Source organism: Anoplophora glabripennis, unplaced genomic scaffold (genome assembly GCF_000390285.2).
Source record: "Anoplophora glabripennis isolate ALB-LARVAE unplaced genomic scaffold, Agla_2.0 scaffold87, whole genome shotgun sequence".
Classification (NCBI taxonomy): domain Eukaryota; kingdom Metazoa; phylum Arthropoda; class Insecta; order Coleoptera; family Cerambycidae; genus Anoplophora; species Anoplophora glabripennis.
The window spans coordinates 44,565-60,032 of record NW_019416928.1 but is presented as its reverse complement, the minus strand read 5'-3'; the positions used below and the strand labels follow the sequence as shown (position 1 = coordinate 60,032).

The 15,468-nt window shown below is 34.7% G+C and overlaps 1 protein-coding gene across 1 annotated transcript in view; it reads right to left on the bottom strand.

The window, feature by feature from the left end:
* Positions 1–4,286: 4,286 nt before the first annotated feature.
* The window catches only part of LOC111692024 (putative nuclease HARBI1), a 46,907-nt gene continuing 35,725 nt past the window's right edge, over positions 4,287–15,468 (bottom strand). Inside the window, exon 3 of the mRNA XM_023455697.1 lies at positions 4,287–4,409. Within this exon, the coding sequence (XP_023311465.1) occupies positions 4,287–4,409 (123 nt within the window). The remainder of the gene's footprint in view (positions 4,410–15,468) is intronic.

Genomic DNA, 15,468 nt, shown 5'->3' with positions numbered 1-15,468 from the left:
TTCAGTAATACATTCTCCGAAAACAACTTAGATTATTTCTAATGCATGAATTTTTTATATATAAATTCATTTCTTTCCTGTTTTATTTGCTACAATTATTCTTTGTAATTGATGTCAACACATAGGTATACTAAGTACTCTACCGCAAGCTGTTTATTATTCAACCAATCAAAGGCATATATACTTAAATATTGATTTCAGTATATACACAAAAGAACGTTATTAATCATTTACGGTAGTAGAGACGTAGAAAATTCTTACATCTAAAATTTAAATTAGGATTCGTTGAATAATCATCAACCAAGATACGAGTGTGTAACCTGCAATCATTTAATAAGATCAATTTAATTATAAACTTACCCATTGTAATTTTAACTATACACTTATTTAAATTTCCAAATTAAGTATTCACAATCTTCTTCCCGCAAACCTTTTGGAGGATAAGTACATAACTCGCTATTTTTCGAAACTTTTTAGACCCGCGCGCAATCTCGCAATGAAGAAATCAAACAGCAAAGAGATCTTTATCGCAGATGTTTGATAATAACTATTATTTGTTTTTTAAGTATCCGATGGGTGTACCTTTCGCGATAAGGATTTTATCTTATGTTAACTACTGTAAATATGTCAGTCTAAACAAGGGTATGTAAATACAGTAATTACTAAATGCAAAAAGAACGCAAAATGTAAATTCTTGTTCTATATCATTAGTGTCACTTACAAATTTCTATAGACAGAGACGGCGGGTTTTCAAAATTTTAGTTCGAAATTCACTCATGTTTCGAAAAAAATCATCAATTTTTTAAAAAGAGTTCCTGCCCAAACAATAAAAATCCATAGACCTAGATAAATTATCGCAGACAACCTACTATACCTGTGTATCATAAAAATGGGCAGTGATTCCATAGCCGTACTACTTGAGAAGGGGTCAAAGAATAGAAAATTATAAAAAATAAGTTCACGGTGAATATTTACTTTAAAAATCTTATAGACTCGTCTGTCATACTCTCCACAATTGTTGAGTGCCGTTCTTTTGGACGGCAATGGCCCACCAACTTTATCACTTATAATAATACACTGAACTTATAATATATACACAGTACACTGCCTACTATCACTTCACTATAATGGTCAGACATTAACACTTATTGTACAATACACTACACTTATTATACGTACTACATTATGATTAATATGCACATATACATTACTGGTCACTAGCTCTATTACTATCACTGTTATCACTAGAACTGTCGTCTTCATCACTAGAGCTGCTGTCACCTCCAAGGGGTATTATCAGTGGATCAACCAATACATCAACTGTGGTGTCGAGATCCCACATGCGTTGTTCCTCTTTGTGGACATGCATAATGCATTTACTCCATGTTTATGCTGTAACCAGATTAATCTCTTCGTGCAAGAGTAACTTTACATCATGCAATTTAAATGTCGCCTTCTTTCGTGGTACTCCATTTTTTATATGGGCCCAGATTAACTCAATGGGATTTAGTTCACAGTGGTAGGTTGGCAAGCCAAGTACTGTAATCCCATGAACTGCAGCCATTTCATCCACTACATACTTAATGTTTTGGCCTTTTTCTCTCCGTGATTTCCAGTAATTCGGAATTAAGCGCAGTTTCGTCGAATTCGATCTTTTTCGATATTAACCAGTCTATAATTTCCACCTTGCTACATGATGATGTTGACAACTTCTCTACTCGTCCACTATGATAGGGTGCATTATCCATTACAATTACAGCACCAGATTCCACCACTTACACTCTTTTTTTGGTTTCGCGCTATAAGCCCTTCATACACGTTTTTTATCATCTGATATTCCTGCCTTGTTAGATGAGGGTGCTTACCATTACGAGAACACGCTGTAGAGCTCGAATTAAGCCATTTTAAGAAGGCAAACCCAAAATCTCTAATAAATTAATTACAAACACAATTATATTAACGTCAGACTTTTCTCGCGCGTACGCTTATTTGCCTGAGCCGACAGAATTGCCCGGATTCGAATGAACGCAACCCAATTGACGTCATACACCAAAGAGCAATAAAAGTCTAGAATTTGCTACAGCAAAAGAATATCCGGTGCACGCCAAACGAAACCCAATTGACGTCACGCACCAAACACCAATGAAAGTCTAGAATTTGCTGCAGCAGAAGAATTCCTAAAACTGTGCAGTATCGACTGCTGTGGGAGAATGCGGCACAACAATTTTATGCGAAGAATTTACAAACGGCTCGTACTCTTTGTGTTGACTGCTAAAAATGGTGAGCCGGATTAAAGATGAAATCGCTATCTATGATTTTGAGATACGACTGTACATAGATCGAAAGACGCAGGACGGGAAAGTGTATTTTCGTTCATGTTTCGAAAAGTTGCAGATTTTTCTCCCGCAGAGGCACAATTACCGCCGAAACGAAACATACCAGACAATGCTGACGCGCACGCGATCCAGTGCAACTCGCCGATCGTGCAGGAGGTCACCAACAAATGACATCATCCAAAATCTCCCGCCAAGCTGGTTAGATGATTTTTTGATAGCCGCCAAGAGTCACTATTTGTATCATATAATGGCGACCAGCATCGCAGAGAAGCCGCCAAAAGCGCCAAAAAGCGCCAAAATTTTCACTATACTTTCGAAAAATGGCGAAAATTACGAAATCCTAGAAACTCGCACCCCAAAACAACTTCAGTTCTGTTATCATTTTCAGCCCCTTTAAAAACGTGCCAACAGATCCAACCACACGCAGTTTTATAACCCGAGTTCGGAACCTGGCCAGTGCGATCCAAATTTTCTTGTGCTTTCGCATACGTAGATAGTTGCTCTCAATATCTTGTTACTATAATAAATCCTACACTCTCAAAAAATATCAAACCCGCCTTGTAGAACGAAAAAGAGCAACATTCGAGTAAGATATAATATTCAGTTCAACTTCATAATATGACGTCAGTAATCTTTTCTTAAGGTGTGTACCACTATCAATGAATCACTATGCTATTTTGCGAAAACCTGTTGATAATAGTGCGAAAGCGTAGCTTATAAAATCAATGATTGTGATCCAACCAGGGTTACCACCCGTCTCGGTTTCGCCAGGATTGTCTAGGAATAGAATCCTGGCGCGACATTTGGTAACGGCTCCGTGCAATCTGATTGGTCATTGCGCCATTCAAATATGAGATTCGTTACGTGTCATCATTTATAGGAAGCGGTGCATATTTTAAACGTCTTTACTGCATTAAAAGTATACTGGATTCACTGTCCGCTTCCTAGAAATTGATTCTGTAGTTGTGTGATGCTGTATTTGCATTTTGAATTATTTAACCGCTTTAACCCACAACTACAGGTTAAATTTTGTTGTCTTAGAGATTTCCTACTGGACCCATGCCAATAAAACTTGTTCTTTATTTATATGATTAACTTACCACATAGTTTCTAAGAACCAGAGTGCGCAGCTTTTTAGTGGTTAGTATAAATATGTAAAATAGCATTGTTCTCTAAAACTAGTGGGACAAACAAACCAGTAGGCGCGTCACTGAGTCATTACAATAATAATGTCGATGATCAGCAAACGATTTACAGCCTGATCTCTAATCATGACTGTAAACGCGGATATTATTATAATTTTGTTGCTACTTATCGCTCATTATAACAATATCTCCTCTTTCCATGTAGGAAAGGAGCAGTGGTTTCAATAACTCCAAACTGAAGATATTTCGAAACTGATGCAGTGACGTCCGCATACAATGTTATAAATATGTTAAAAATATTAAGATTTATTAAACGATAAATAAAAGATAAGTCTAAAAATATTCCTGAAAAAGCCGTCCCAAAATCGCTCAAATTTATTGTGCACGAAATATAAATTTATCAATTTGATATTTAGTTAAGAGATTCTGATGATGTAATGTGGAGTCACTTTTGCACTTACGTGATAACAAGGCAAATTAACGAAAAAATGTAAGGGAATTCTGTGCTCTAGGAGACGCGTGTGTTACGGATGAATAAAAATTGCATCAAGGTTGTATGCAACGATTGTTTTGTTATTATGATTAAACTCTATTCCCCGCTATAATTTAAGAAATGATTTCCACGGTTCACGATAATTTTCTTAAACTGTAAAGATAATTATAGACAAAACAATACGTAATTTAAAAACGAAACGAAAATAATATTTTTATTTTATAAAAACCTATAACATAAAATGGATGGAATAACAAGTACAATATCTTTTGAAAAAAAAATTATATGTAGTGTCGTAGTATACGAAATCGCCTATGTTTCCAAAATTCGACCGTTGGCGTTGGTCGAGTCGCCATGACGAGGAATTCCACGCCGGGAGTTCTCCGTTCCATCGAACGATGACAACGGCCCGTGCCAAACATTCTCCTGAGGTTGCTGTTGGGAAACGAGGATGAAGAAAATTTCGACTAACTTTCGAAAAAAACCGCGAAAAGTATTGAATTCAAATTCAACCACCTGAAAGACCTCCAAGTTAATATTAACATTGTCTAATGCCATACTTCTAACTTCACCCAAACAGCCATACCAAGCAGGAACGCAGAAATGAAGTGCCACTAAACGGGATCACGCAACAGGCAGATTACCGGAATCCACACCGCAGACGAACGAACGCGTACCCTAGTCCAGTACCTACAGTTATTTAACCAGGGCATAGTACCTGACCAGAGTGTGTACTCGACAAACAAAAGAATTCGTATTCGAAACCGTTGCATTCCTGTACTGTCAAACAAGCATAAATAAATCACATAATCTAAACCTCAACCTGAGTTATCATTTTTTGTATACCAAAAATCCATGCAATAGGCCCATTCAGTGATATATAATTTTAAACTCTTTCTTTCATTTTCTGATAGTATTTAACCACCTAAATATATCTTTAAAAAATTAGGTCAATAGGATTAATAATAAGTGATATATTTAATTCTGAATTTGTAAGACCCTTAAAAAGGTCAACACTGCGAGAGAACAGCTAATGACGTCACGATACCGGACACTCGGCGATCAAGTCTCGAGCAGTCGGAGAGATGTGTAGATATTTGGTTACCTATATTATATACCTATATTTTTAAGAGTATAAATAGAGAGTGTATAAGATATATACACCAAGTCTTGTTGAAATGCATTTTTCACACAACATATTTATTATAAACATAGAATGTCTTGGAATATCTAAATACATTTTCGGATATTTCTCAATGTCGTAAATGGTTCATTTTTCTACATTTTCTGTTGCTCTCCTGTTTTATACAAATGTACCCAACGTACTAGACTCGGTACTTGTGAATGTATGCGACGACGTGTATGTGCGAGCAACTCAGAACCACCCTCGTTTTTCTGTGGTTGCCCGTCTAGGAGGTTGTAAAATATTATTATTTAAATAAATTGCTTATAGGTGCCTCTCGCAACGTATTTCGAAATTTTTGTGGACGGGAACGTTTAGATGGGGTAGAATTTTTTTTTTCGACATAAATTTGAAAATTCTGCTCTAAATGTTTAAATAATAATATTTATAACCCCTTAGACGGGCAACCAAAGAAAAACGAGGGTGGTTCTGAGTTGCTTATAGGTCCCTCTCGCCGACGTATTTCGAATTTTTTGTGAACACGAACATTTAGATAGGGTAGAATTTTTTCCGGCATAAAGTTGAAAATTGTGCTCTAAATGTTCAAATAATAATATTTTACAACCCCCTAGACGTGCAACCAAAGAAAAACGAAGGTGGTATTGAGTTGCATACCGTGGCTGGGTAAACCGTGGATAACATCACACAAACTTTTCATTTTTCGGTAATGAAATAAATATTTTATTCGGAGTCGATCCTGAGGTACTTTTGCAGCCTGGAACTATTCAATATCTGTACAATCCTCGGTTTCGACCCATTTAGACATAAAAACAATGATTAACGAAACTGCCAAGCGAACCACACACCGTATGTATTAACACAGAATGGGATGAGAGCGAGCGGAGTGCTCTGCTAGTCGCCCGTACCGGTATTGTGACGTCAGGCAATGGTTGCTCAACGTTTTTCCGCGCTCTGTTTTCATTAATTTATTTCACACATGTCTCGTTGAAACAAAAAATTGATTTTTGGCATACTAACTAATTAAAGGGTAAACTTTTGAAATATGCAATAAAAAATTTTTACTGAATGGGCCTATTTAAGTTTTCTACAAGCTTTCGTACAGGTACTCCACGGAACCTGTACAAAAATGCATAAACTTTACTATGTTAAAGACAGTGACTTCCAGACATTAGAGTGACAGACCCGCAAAGTGCTATACAGAGTGAACAAAAAACCCGAGCCATAAAAATTTCCAGTGCCCAAATTAGAAAAAAGCAAGTGTCTGTGTTTCGAAGGCCTTTTAGGTCGCATCAACAATACAAATTAGAGTCAATTACGTCAAGAGGGAATCACGTGATATGCCAGGGAACTCTTACACCAGCGAGCAGCAGTCTGACGACCTAGCACCGAGGGTGAAAAAGGACCAGGACAATACAATCCCTCCAATCCCATTATGAGCGTCTACGACCCCCTCATGATGCTAAGAGGAAAGGCCAATATGTCATCTCCACCGTGAGCTAGCGGAACCGAGCAAAATCCACATCCTGGCGCCCAACGTGGCCTTGTTGCTAGATGAAATCCAGACGTATTTGATTCCACGACAGTAGGATGCATTAAAACTTTCAAAATAAACAGATAAAAAACAAATAGCGGAATTACACATATTTTGACTTAATTAAATTAAATGATAATTATTGCATATATTTTTTCTATTTTTTCGGACTGATTTTGAAAAGGTATGTAACTCTATTATATTATGTAGATTATGTAGATTTTCTTTTTTTAGTGCTAATTTCTTTATTTATGAAAACAAAATTAGTTCTGGTATATTATTTAATGTTCGTCCTTTGTTGGGTTTTACCATTAAAATTTGTTCTGGTCTTAGTATGAGAAAAACAGATGGTGGTACTCAAAATATCATAATTATTATTTGTTATAATCTCACATAAGAAAACATTTTTTTATATATAATTTAAATTATTTTTAACTAATTACCTAGACCAGGTAGGTATGCATGATTCATCTGTTTATTCTTACCCACAATATATTTTATATCCTACATGTCTTCTCATTAAAAAAAAAACAATTTAAAACAAATTTAGATAGGAACCACCAGTATGTTTGGATAATTCAAAAGTTTAGTTTTTTAGTAGATTTTTGAATAAATGAAGAATGTTATTATATGACAGTGGCGGGGGTTATAGGACTGAGTGAGGTTCTTTTGCCCATAATTTTTCGACTCTGGGCGAATTGGCATTTTGAATGCATTTTTTAAACCGCCAATGTTTTCTACACAAAAAAGGTACCCTTCATTAAAAGCTCTAACGCGAACCGTTTTCAAGATAAATGGCGGTTTTCTGGTGGAAAACATGAAAGAAAGAGGCAATGTGTTTTGTTGTTAACAGAAACAATTGTTTTCCATCTAGTTGTCCGATTAATTTCATTGTTGGACTTTATTTTTGACAATTGTAGTAAAGAATCAATATCATAGGTACTTATTACACTTATTACCTAATTAATTTAAACTGAAAAAAAAAATATTTTTTTGACACCCTATATCTTGAAAACGGCGCGTTTGCCGACTAATGTTAATAAGAACTTTTTTTATAGAATGAGAAAGAAGAATCACATCCTTCTTTTTCCGACATAGGTTCTGAATCACACTGTGTAATTAAAATGTCAAAATTATATGAAAGTTTTCGGAAAAAAATTATATTTAGTCGCAAATGCAATGTACAAATTCATCTGCGGAATTATAAACGACTTATAAATAATTATTGAACTAACTTCATGACAAGCAAATCAAGCAGATAAATATACAGTACGCGCCTAAAGTATGGAATAAATTCAGTAAAAACGAAACAAATTTTTTTTTGGGAAAAATCCTCGAACAGGTCGATTTTTAATTTAAAAAATACATATTTTAGCATAAAAGGCGATTTTCAACCGTCATTTGTTTTCGAGTAATGACGTCATCGACATTTTTTTAATGGCAACCCCCTATTTTTTTTCTTGATTCTGAAAGATCGTTTCATTGTCGATCCGACAGTATTACAATGTTGCCATCTTACATACGAAAGTTTTCGAGTAAATGACGATTGAATGTTAGAAAACGTAAATTTTATTTATTAAAAAAATAACAATTCCTATGTCAAGCAAATACAATTCATTCAGTTTTCTACCTAAGTGTTCGAATTGCCACCCACCTACTTCTTGACAATACGCAAATCTGTGTAGAAATTCTTCTTGCACATTATGAATTTCATAATGTGCATGAATTATTTCTGGGGTAACTCTGTATATTTCATCTATAATACAATTTTGGAGTTCTTCTAAATTATGTGGCCTATTGACGTACACTTTGGACTTTATGTAGCCCCATAAGAAATAGTCCAGGGGTGTAAGATCTGGGGATCTCGCGGGCCATTCTATCGGTCCTCGTCTGCCGATCCACCTCCTAGGAAAACAATTGTCAGAAAATCTCGAACAGGGCGCGCATTGTGCGGAGGTGCACCGTATTGCTGAAACCATATGATGTCATCAGGAATATCAGGGTCATTATCGTTAGGAAAAATTACTACAAGCGCTGGAACAAGGCCATTTTGTAAACACTCTAAATATCTTTCTCCTGTAAGGGTTCCTTCAAAGAAGAAAGGCCCTACTATTCTGTTGTCAACTATTCCAGCCCACACATTTAATTTCTGTGGATGTTGCGTATGTGTCTCTGCCATCCAATGAGTATTTTCCCGACTCCAATACCTGCAAGTTTGACGGTTCACTGTACCATTGAGACAAAACGTGGCGTCGTCTGAAAAAAGTATTTGCCGGTGTAAATCTCTATTTACTTGACATAAATCCATCATAATTTCACAAAAGTGTAAGAGGCGGTCGGGATCGTCTTCATTGAGTTCCTGCACAAGTTGAATTGTGTAGGGATGATATTTTTCCTGCCTCAGGATACGTAGCACTGTGGTCTGAATAACTTCATTGTTTAATGCAACCAATCGTGAAGTATTATGAGGAATATCTAACATACATAACAAAATGTTCTATTTGTGATCTTCACTAACGCTTGGACGTCCAGGTTTTGGAATATCTACAACATTGCCAGTTTCTCTAAATTTAGGTTCTATCTTACTGACTGTTGATTGGCTGATACGGCGATCTGGATGTTTTTCATTAAATAAATCGCAAATTTCCTGCTGCGTTCTAGTCTTATCCCCGCATCCGATAAGAATTAAAATTTCAATTCTTTGTGTGACAGTTAAATGTGCCATAATACTTTAAATTCAACAATAATTTTTATATCGCTTACAATACTTAAAAAGTCGGTATGACAGTGAAACTTTGTAAAGATTTACACCTACGCGATCCATAAAAAACTTCAGGCATTTCGAAAAACTAAATTTAATAACGTTTTTGCTTTATTTTAATTGTTTTGGGTTTTCTAACATTTAATCGTCATTTACTCGAAAACTTTCCTATGTAAGATGGCAACATTTTAATACTGTCGGATCGACAATGAAACGATCTTTCAGAATCAAGAAAAAAAATAGGGGGTTGCTATTTAAAAAAAATGTCGATGACGTCATTACTCGAAAACAAATGACTGTTGAAAATCGTAGAAAGGCAGAGGATGTTGGTCCGAAACAGGAAATAAGATATTTTAATGGCAATTTATGCAATGAAAAAATGGGAAATCCTAATCAATTTAAGATCGACAGTTTTTATGACAGGAGCGTCATTCGTCATAACAAGCGTAAAATTCCCAAACAGAAAGCAAAAAAAAACGCAGAACCATTAATTAAGACGAATAAGGCAAAAAATATATAATTATAACTTACAGGCACTGGAACATTACATGCCACCTTAATGAATGAATAAGTATGATTGTTATGCTACATCCTTTAGACAATGGAGATGAATAAACCGTTTGCACTTTATATAACCTTGTCACGTTATTATGCGATTACACCTGCCATATTCAATCGGTCGAAATATGTAATAATGTTATGTAAAAAAATAATTAATAAAACACTTGTGCCCGTGATGCGAGACAATGGAAACATTTCCGACGAAATGAAATTACATCTTAATAATACCGTAAAGGAAATTGATGATAGATAACAAGTATGTTGCATTTTGAACATCGAGGTAACGTTAAATAAGTAAGTCGTCACTGCATGCCTTTGAATAAAAACAGCGAACGAAAAAGGATATGTTAAAATAAGTAAATATAACCTTTATTATTAAAATTGTTAGTTCTATAACCTACAAAAAGATTAATGAACATAAATTGATAATGAGGATGGAAGATATGTCAGTTCTTGCATCCTAGTCTAACATCCAGAAATGTAGCTAATGTAAATTTATTTTTTTTGGAAACTGTCATAAAATGCTGATATTTTAATTATGTTTTAGAACAAATCCATATTTTTCGTACAGCTGTTATATACTTGTTAATTTATTTGGGTAAATTGTTTCAGTAATATAACTACTTTTTTTTTGAAAATTTATTTATTTCAGTTGAACAAATTTTACAACTCATTAATCAAATAAATATATAATTTTCGTAGTATTTTGAGACGCTGAACACGATATCATTAGTAAAATTTACCCTTAAAAAGATATTTGGCCAAAACTTAGGAAAAAACAATTTTGACCAATATTTGGCCCAGTTTTCCCCCAATTAGTAGATTTTTTTAGAAATATCGAGGTCGTGGATAAATTTTACTAAAGGCATCGTGTTAAGCGCCTCAAAATAATACGAAAATTATACAGGGTGTCTCACGGTGATGGCCCATTAGAATTATTTCAGAGACTTCGATTTAAATTTTGAAAATTTGGGATACAGGGTTTTCGAGCATGCTCTTCTCAACTAAAATAATGGCGTCCACATACCACTTCCGGTTATACCGAAAGTAGCCGTCAACTTGCTTATTTTAAATGGAACACCCTATATATTATTGCAATTTTGGATTCTACGTCTTATTTTAGGTGGACTTTTTTTAAAGTTTCCCTATTCCTAAAATTAACCGTTTTCGAGATACCTATTTATTTATTTTTTTTTTTTTTTTCAAAAAAAATGGAGAGAAACAGTGACTAGCTTCAAACCATGTGTATATTATAGTAAGAAAGATAAAGCAACAATATTTATAGGGGGGATAGACCCTTAAGCTTCCCATCCATACTTTCAAAGTGGCTTAATTGCATACAGGGTGCTAGAAAGCCGAGTTTAGTTAACTTCAAACCTTCATAAGTCGGTTTTTTTTAATGGAATACCCTGTATGTTTTTATATATTCTGATACACAATTTTATTCTCTTTGCCTATACATATCTCTTGTAGTTTTTAAGTTATCTACTACATTTTTAACTTTAAAACAAAGAATTAAACTGTCACCAGTTATTTATTATTATTTATTCACAGGCGTTGCAATGGGATTCTAAGCAGAACATTTACAGTTTTTAATGAGACATATTCCAATTTTCCACCAATGAGCAGAATAAAGTTAAGAAGAATTCTAAAAAATCAACTTCATACATAGTAATACACAATTTTAATTATGTATGTCGTATTCGAGCAATCAAATCCTCTTTTGAAGCAACGGGTGTAGAATAAACTTTTTGCTTTATTACTCCCCAAAAATAAAAATCTAATGGAGTCAGGTCGGGAGACCTCACTGGCCAATTCCACGGTCCTAGGCGTCTCATCCATCTATCTTCAAACATTTCAGTCAGCTGTTGATCGATTTGATTGTGACAGTGAGGTGGAGCCCCATCTAATTGATACCAACACTTCCTTAGTTGGTCTAAAGGTATATCATCTAGTAAATCGGCTACAACCGTTCGAAAAATATTGAGATATCTGTCGGCATTTAAATTTTCTTCGTAGATATGGTAAGAAATTTGGTTATCTTTAATTAAACAAAAAACATTTAAATACGCTAAATTTATTTTGAAAGTTTCTTTCCCGGATAACATGAGGATTTTCAGATGACCACAAATGAGTATTATGTCTATTAAAAATACCTTCTCTCATAAATTTTGACTCGTCTGACTTGGTATCGCACTAACATCGTTTTACAAAATTGTACACGTTGCACGGCTTCACCCAGATGAAGAGCAGAAAGTAGCTTAAATTTGTTCTTAGCATCCTGTGAATAGAGGTTCGTGAAATGCCTAAATCATACTCTGCGGCACGAGTTGAGGATTCTGGATGAACATTAAAATAGGCATATTTATTACATTTTCTTCATTTGAAGTTATTGGTTTTAGTGAAATTCTTTCTACACAAATTATACCATACTTTAGTTGATTTGTTAAAATTCTTCTTAAACAGAATGATATACACAGTTACAAAGTTTTTTAGGAGAGCCAGCTCTGAGCAAAAGGTCAAACCGGTCTTTTATTAGCTTTAACTACTCTTAGAGTTTTCGTGTGGAGAAGAATCTTGTCCTTATCCCTTTTTTCTGTAATACTTTGGCAATATGATCTGATATATTATAAAAGTAAAGCAAATATGCTATTTGTTGCTCTTCATCCGGTTCCGGAACGTCTACGGTTGATGATATCCTATCCTTTATTACCATTTGCATGTAAAACGTCTGTAGGGTGTTTCAGTTCAGAGTCTAAATGATCCGGTCTCATAAAGCCTTAGCTCTGTTGACTAATGTTTTGATTACAGTCCTTTTTTGTGCCGGGAGATGGTTCGAATTCGCTTGTAGTCATATACAAGCTATAGACACCATGAGCCAGCTGCCGCTGATTTCTAGTTACCGCGACATCCAGGAAAGCCAATTGTCCCCCGTTTCTTCCTCCATAGTGAATCGAATACTTGAATGACGGCCGTTCAAATCGTTTAACAAGCCGTCCTTACCATGTGGTCAAATAATGAACGTAGCATCCATAGGTATATCGGTACCAATGTGATGATTCGACTTCAGCTGTTTCCAATGATGCCTTTTAAAAATTTTCCATGAACAAGTATACCATTACAGGACTAGTGAACTCCCTAAAACACCTCATAAATTCCTTCATAGTAATTTCCTTTCCATAAGAAGTACCAAGAAGTCTGACACAGCTCAAATAAGGCTTGCTCCTGTGATGGGAACAAAGGTCGTAGTAGGTAGTTCCAATATCTTTTGCTGGTACCTTAGTGCACAAGAATTTCATATCAAAGCTAACCAAGATGTCTGAGCTACTTATGGTGAGTGTTTGTAGAATATCCACGAAATATCTTGAATTTCATATGTATTAAGCTGACGTAAATATATGTGGTCGTATCAAAGCCGCTAAGTGTTTCATCACTATATAAGTTAGCGACCCGATTGCACCATCGGGGGAAGCGGGACATTAGACTTATGAATCTTATGACGTAGGAGCGGCTGTCAGAATGTTGCAGCGTCTTAATTTCTTTGGTGGCAATTATCTCTCTATTAGGAACTGTTTGTGGTGATATGGCGAAGGTTCCCCCTTTTCCTAAGTTACAAGTCTCTGCTTCCGATAAAGTAATACTTCTGTGATTGATTACTACTTACAAAATCATTACATGAGGTATACTTCACAACACTGAATAAAAAGATCCAAATGCATCAATTATGCAAACAAGGTATGATTAAAAGTGTTTTTTTTATTATTTATAATACCTTTCCGGGATGAAATGGTCTACTTTTTTTATAGCACCAGGATATCCTGACAAACCTCTGCGATTGTTTCTGTGGTATATATGAAATAAAAGCCTAAAAATCGTTTGCCGCAAACGTAAACATTACACATACTTGAATTTAATAATGTTGTCGTGTATTAAGTATATTTAATCGTTTTGTTTATACTGCTGTCAGTGCACCTGTATTGGAAAAACTGACTGATTTATACCGCTAAGAAGTCTTTAAATAGTAAAAGATCATAAGATGGACGCAAAACAAATTTGTGATATGGCAATCTTCTTGACATGCCATAAAGATTTGGAGATCGCCAAATTATGATCTATATAGATTATCAGTCAGCATAGCTAATAAAGCCGCATAAAACATAATCTCGTCTGAAGGGAAATAAATTAGTAGGTAATAATAGATTGATGGATATCTATAATACGTTTTAAATTTAGACATCAAAATATTTTGTGAATCATTATAATCCAGACGTGGTGTAATAAACAAATGGACTTCACTCGCTAGCAACATTAGTAAGTGACCTTCGACAAAACAGAACCAATTGCAAACGTTAGATTCAACAGTTATTGTAACGCACAATTAAAAATTAATAAGCAATACGAAAACTACGCCACATTTGATAATTTAATTTGGCTGGTTATTTTAATTTATCAAAAGTAGCCCAGGTTAATAAAATTGATCTTCATTCCCTGCCTACTGAAGTCGATGATAAATCTATTGATTTAATTGGCTTACTTTCATTTTGCAGCTGCCTCTGCGTTTAATAAAATTTGTAATACTAATAATAAGATTTTCGGCTTAATATTTATTACGCAATCTTATTATGCGAGTTCACAGATTTTGTAATTTTAAATTAGCTGATGAATACGTTGGGGGGAATGCAATGAAACGGACAGGGTCAAAAAACTTAAAATCGATCACTCCGATGTGATTGTCTGAGTTGGCAACTTCTTAGATTTATTATAAGTTGTTTCTCGTTATTATAGGACATGGGAAGTACTATAAACAGTGGAACCTTCTAATACCGATCACCTTAGGAATCAAAAGTTGGTCACTAAAGAGAGGTGGTTGTTTAGAAGAGAATACATCAAAATTATAAGTATTGATGTACGTTTAATATGGTTTATTTGTAAATAAGAATTACAATTACATTGTAGTTTAAATTTATAATGCACAAAATTACTCAAACACACACAGGGTGGGCTCTTGAAAACCTGAGGGATTTCTTTATTTATCTATCTATAGATATAGATATAGATATTATCTATATCGTTATGACCAGTATCATAACGAGTTTGGATTTCAAAAGAGTTTACTATTTAATTCTCGAAAGGGAGTTTATAATTTTCATTACACTTTAATTAATACGTGGGAACTTAGAAATGTTGTACGTTCAGAGAATGAATACCAGCCATTTACCATATGTCGCTCATGTACAAGGTAATCCAGTGGTTAGTTGTATAGGGTGACACTTAAGTTGGAAGAACAAGAAAGAAACACCAAAACTTCCAGAAAGGGTTTTAATAACAATAAAAGCAGAACAAACAAACAAAATAACGACACAACGGGCTCGAACAACATTATTAATTTATTTATTGACACGCGACAGCGTACCGAGATTCAGGAAATGCGCGATCCCTGCCAAAATTTGGAATTACTTTATCCATTATTAAATTAACCCGAGACTCTAAAACTAAG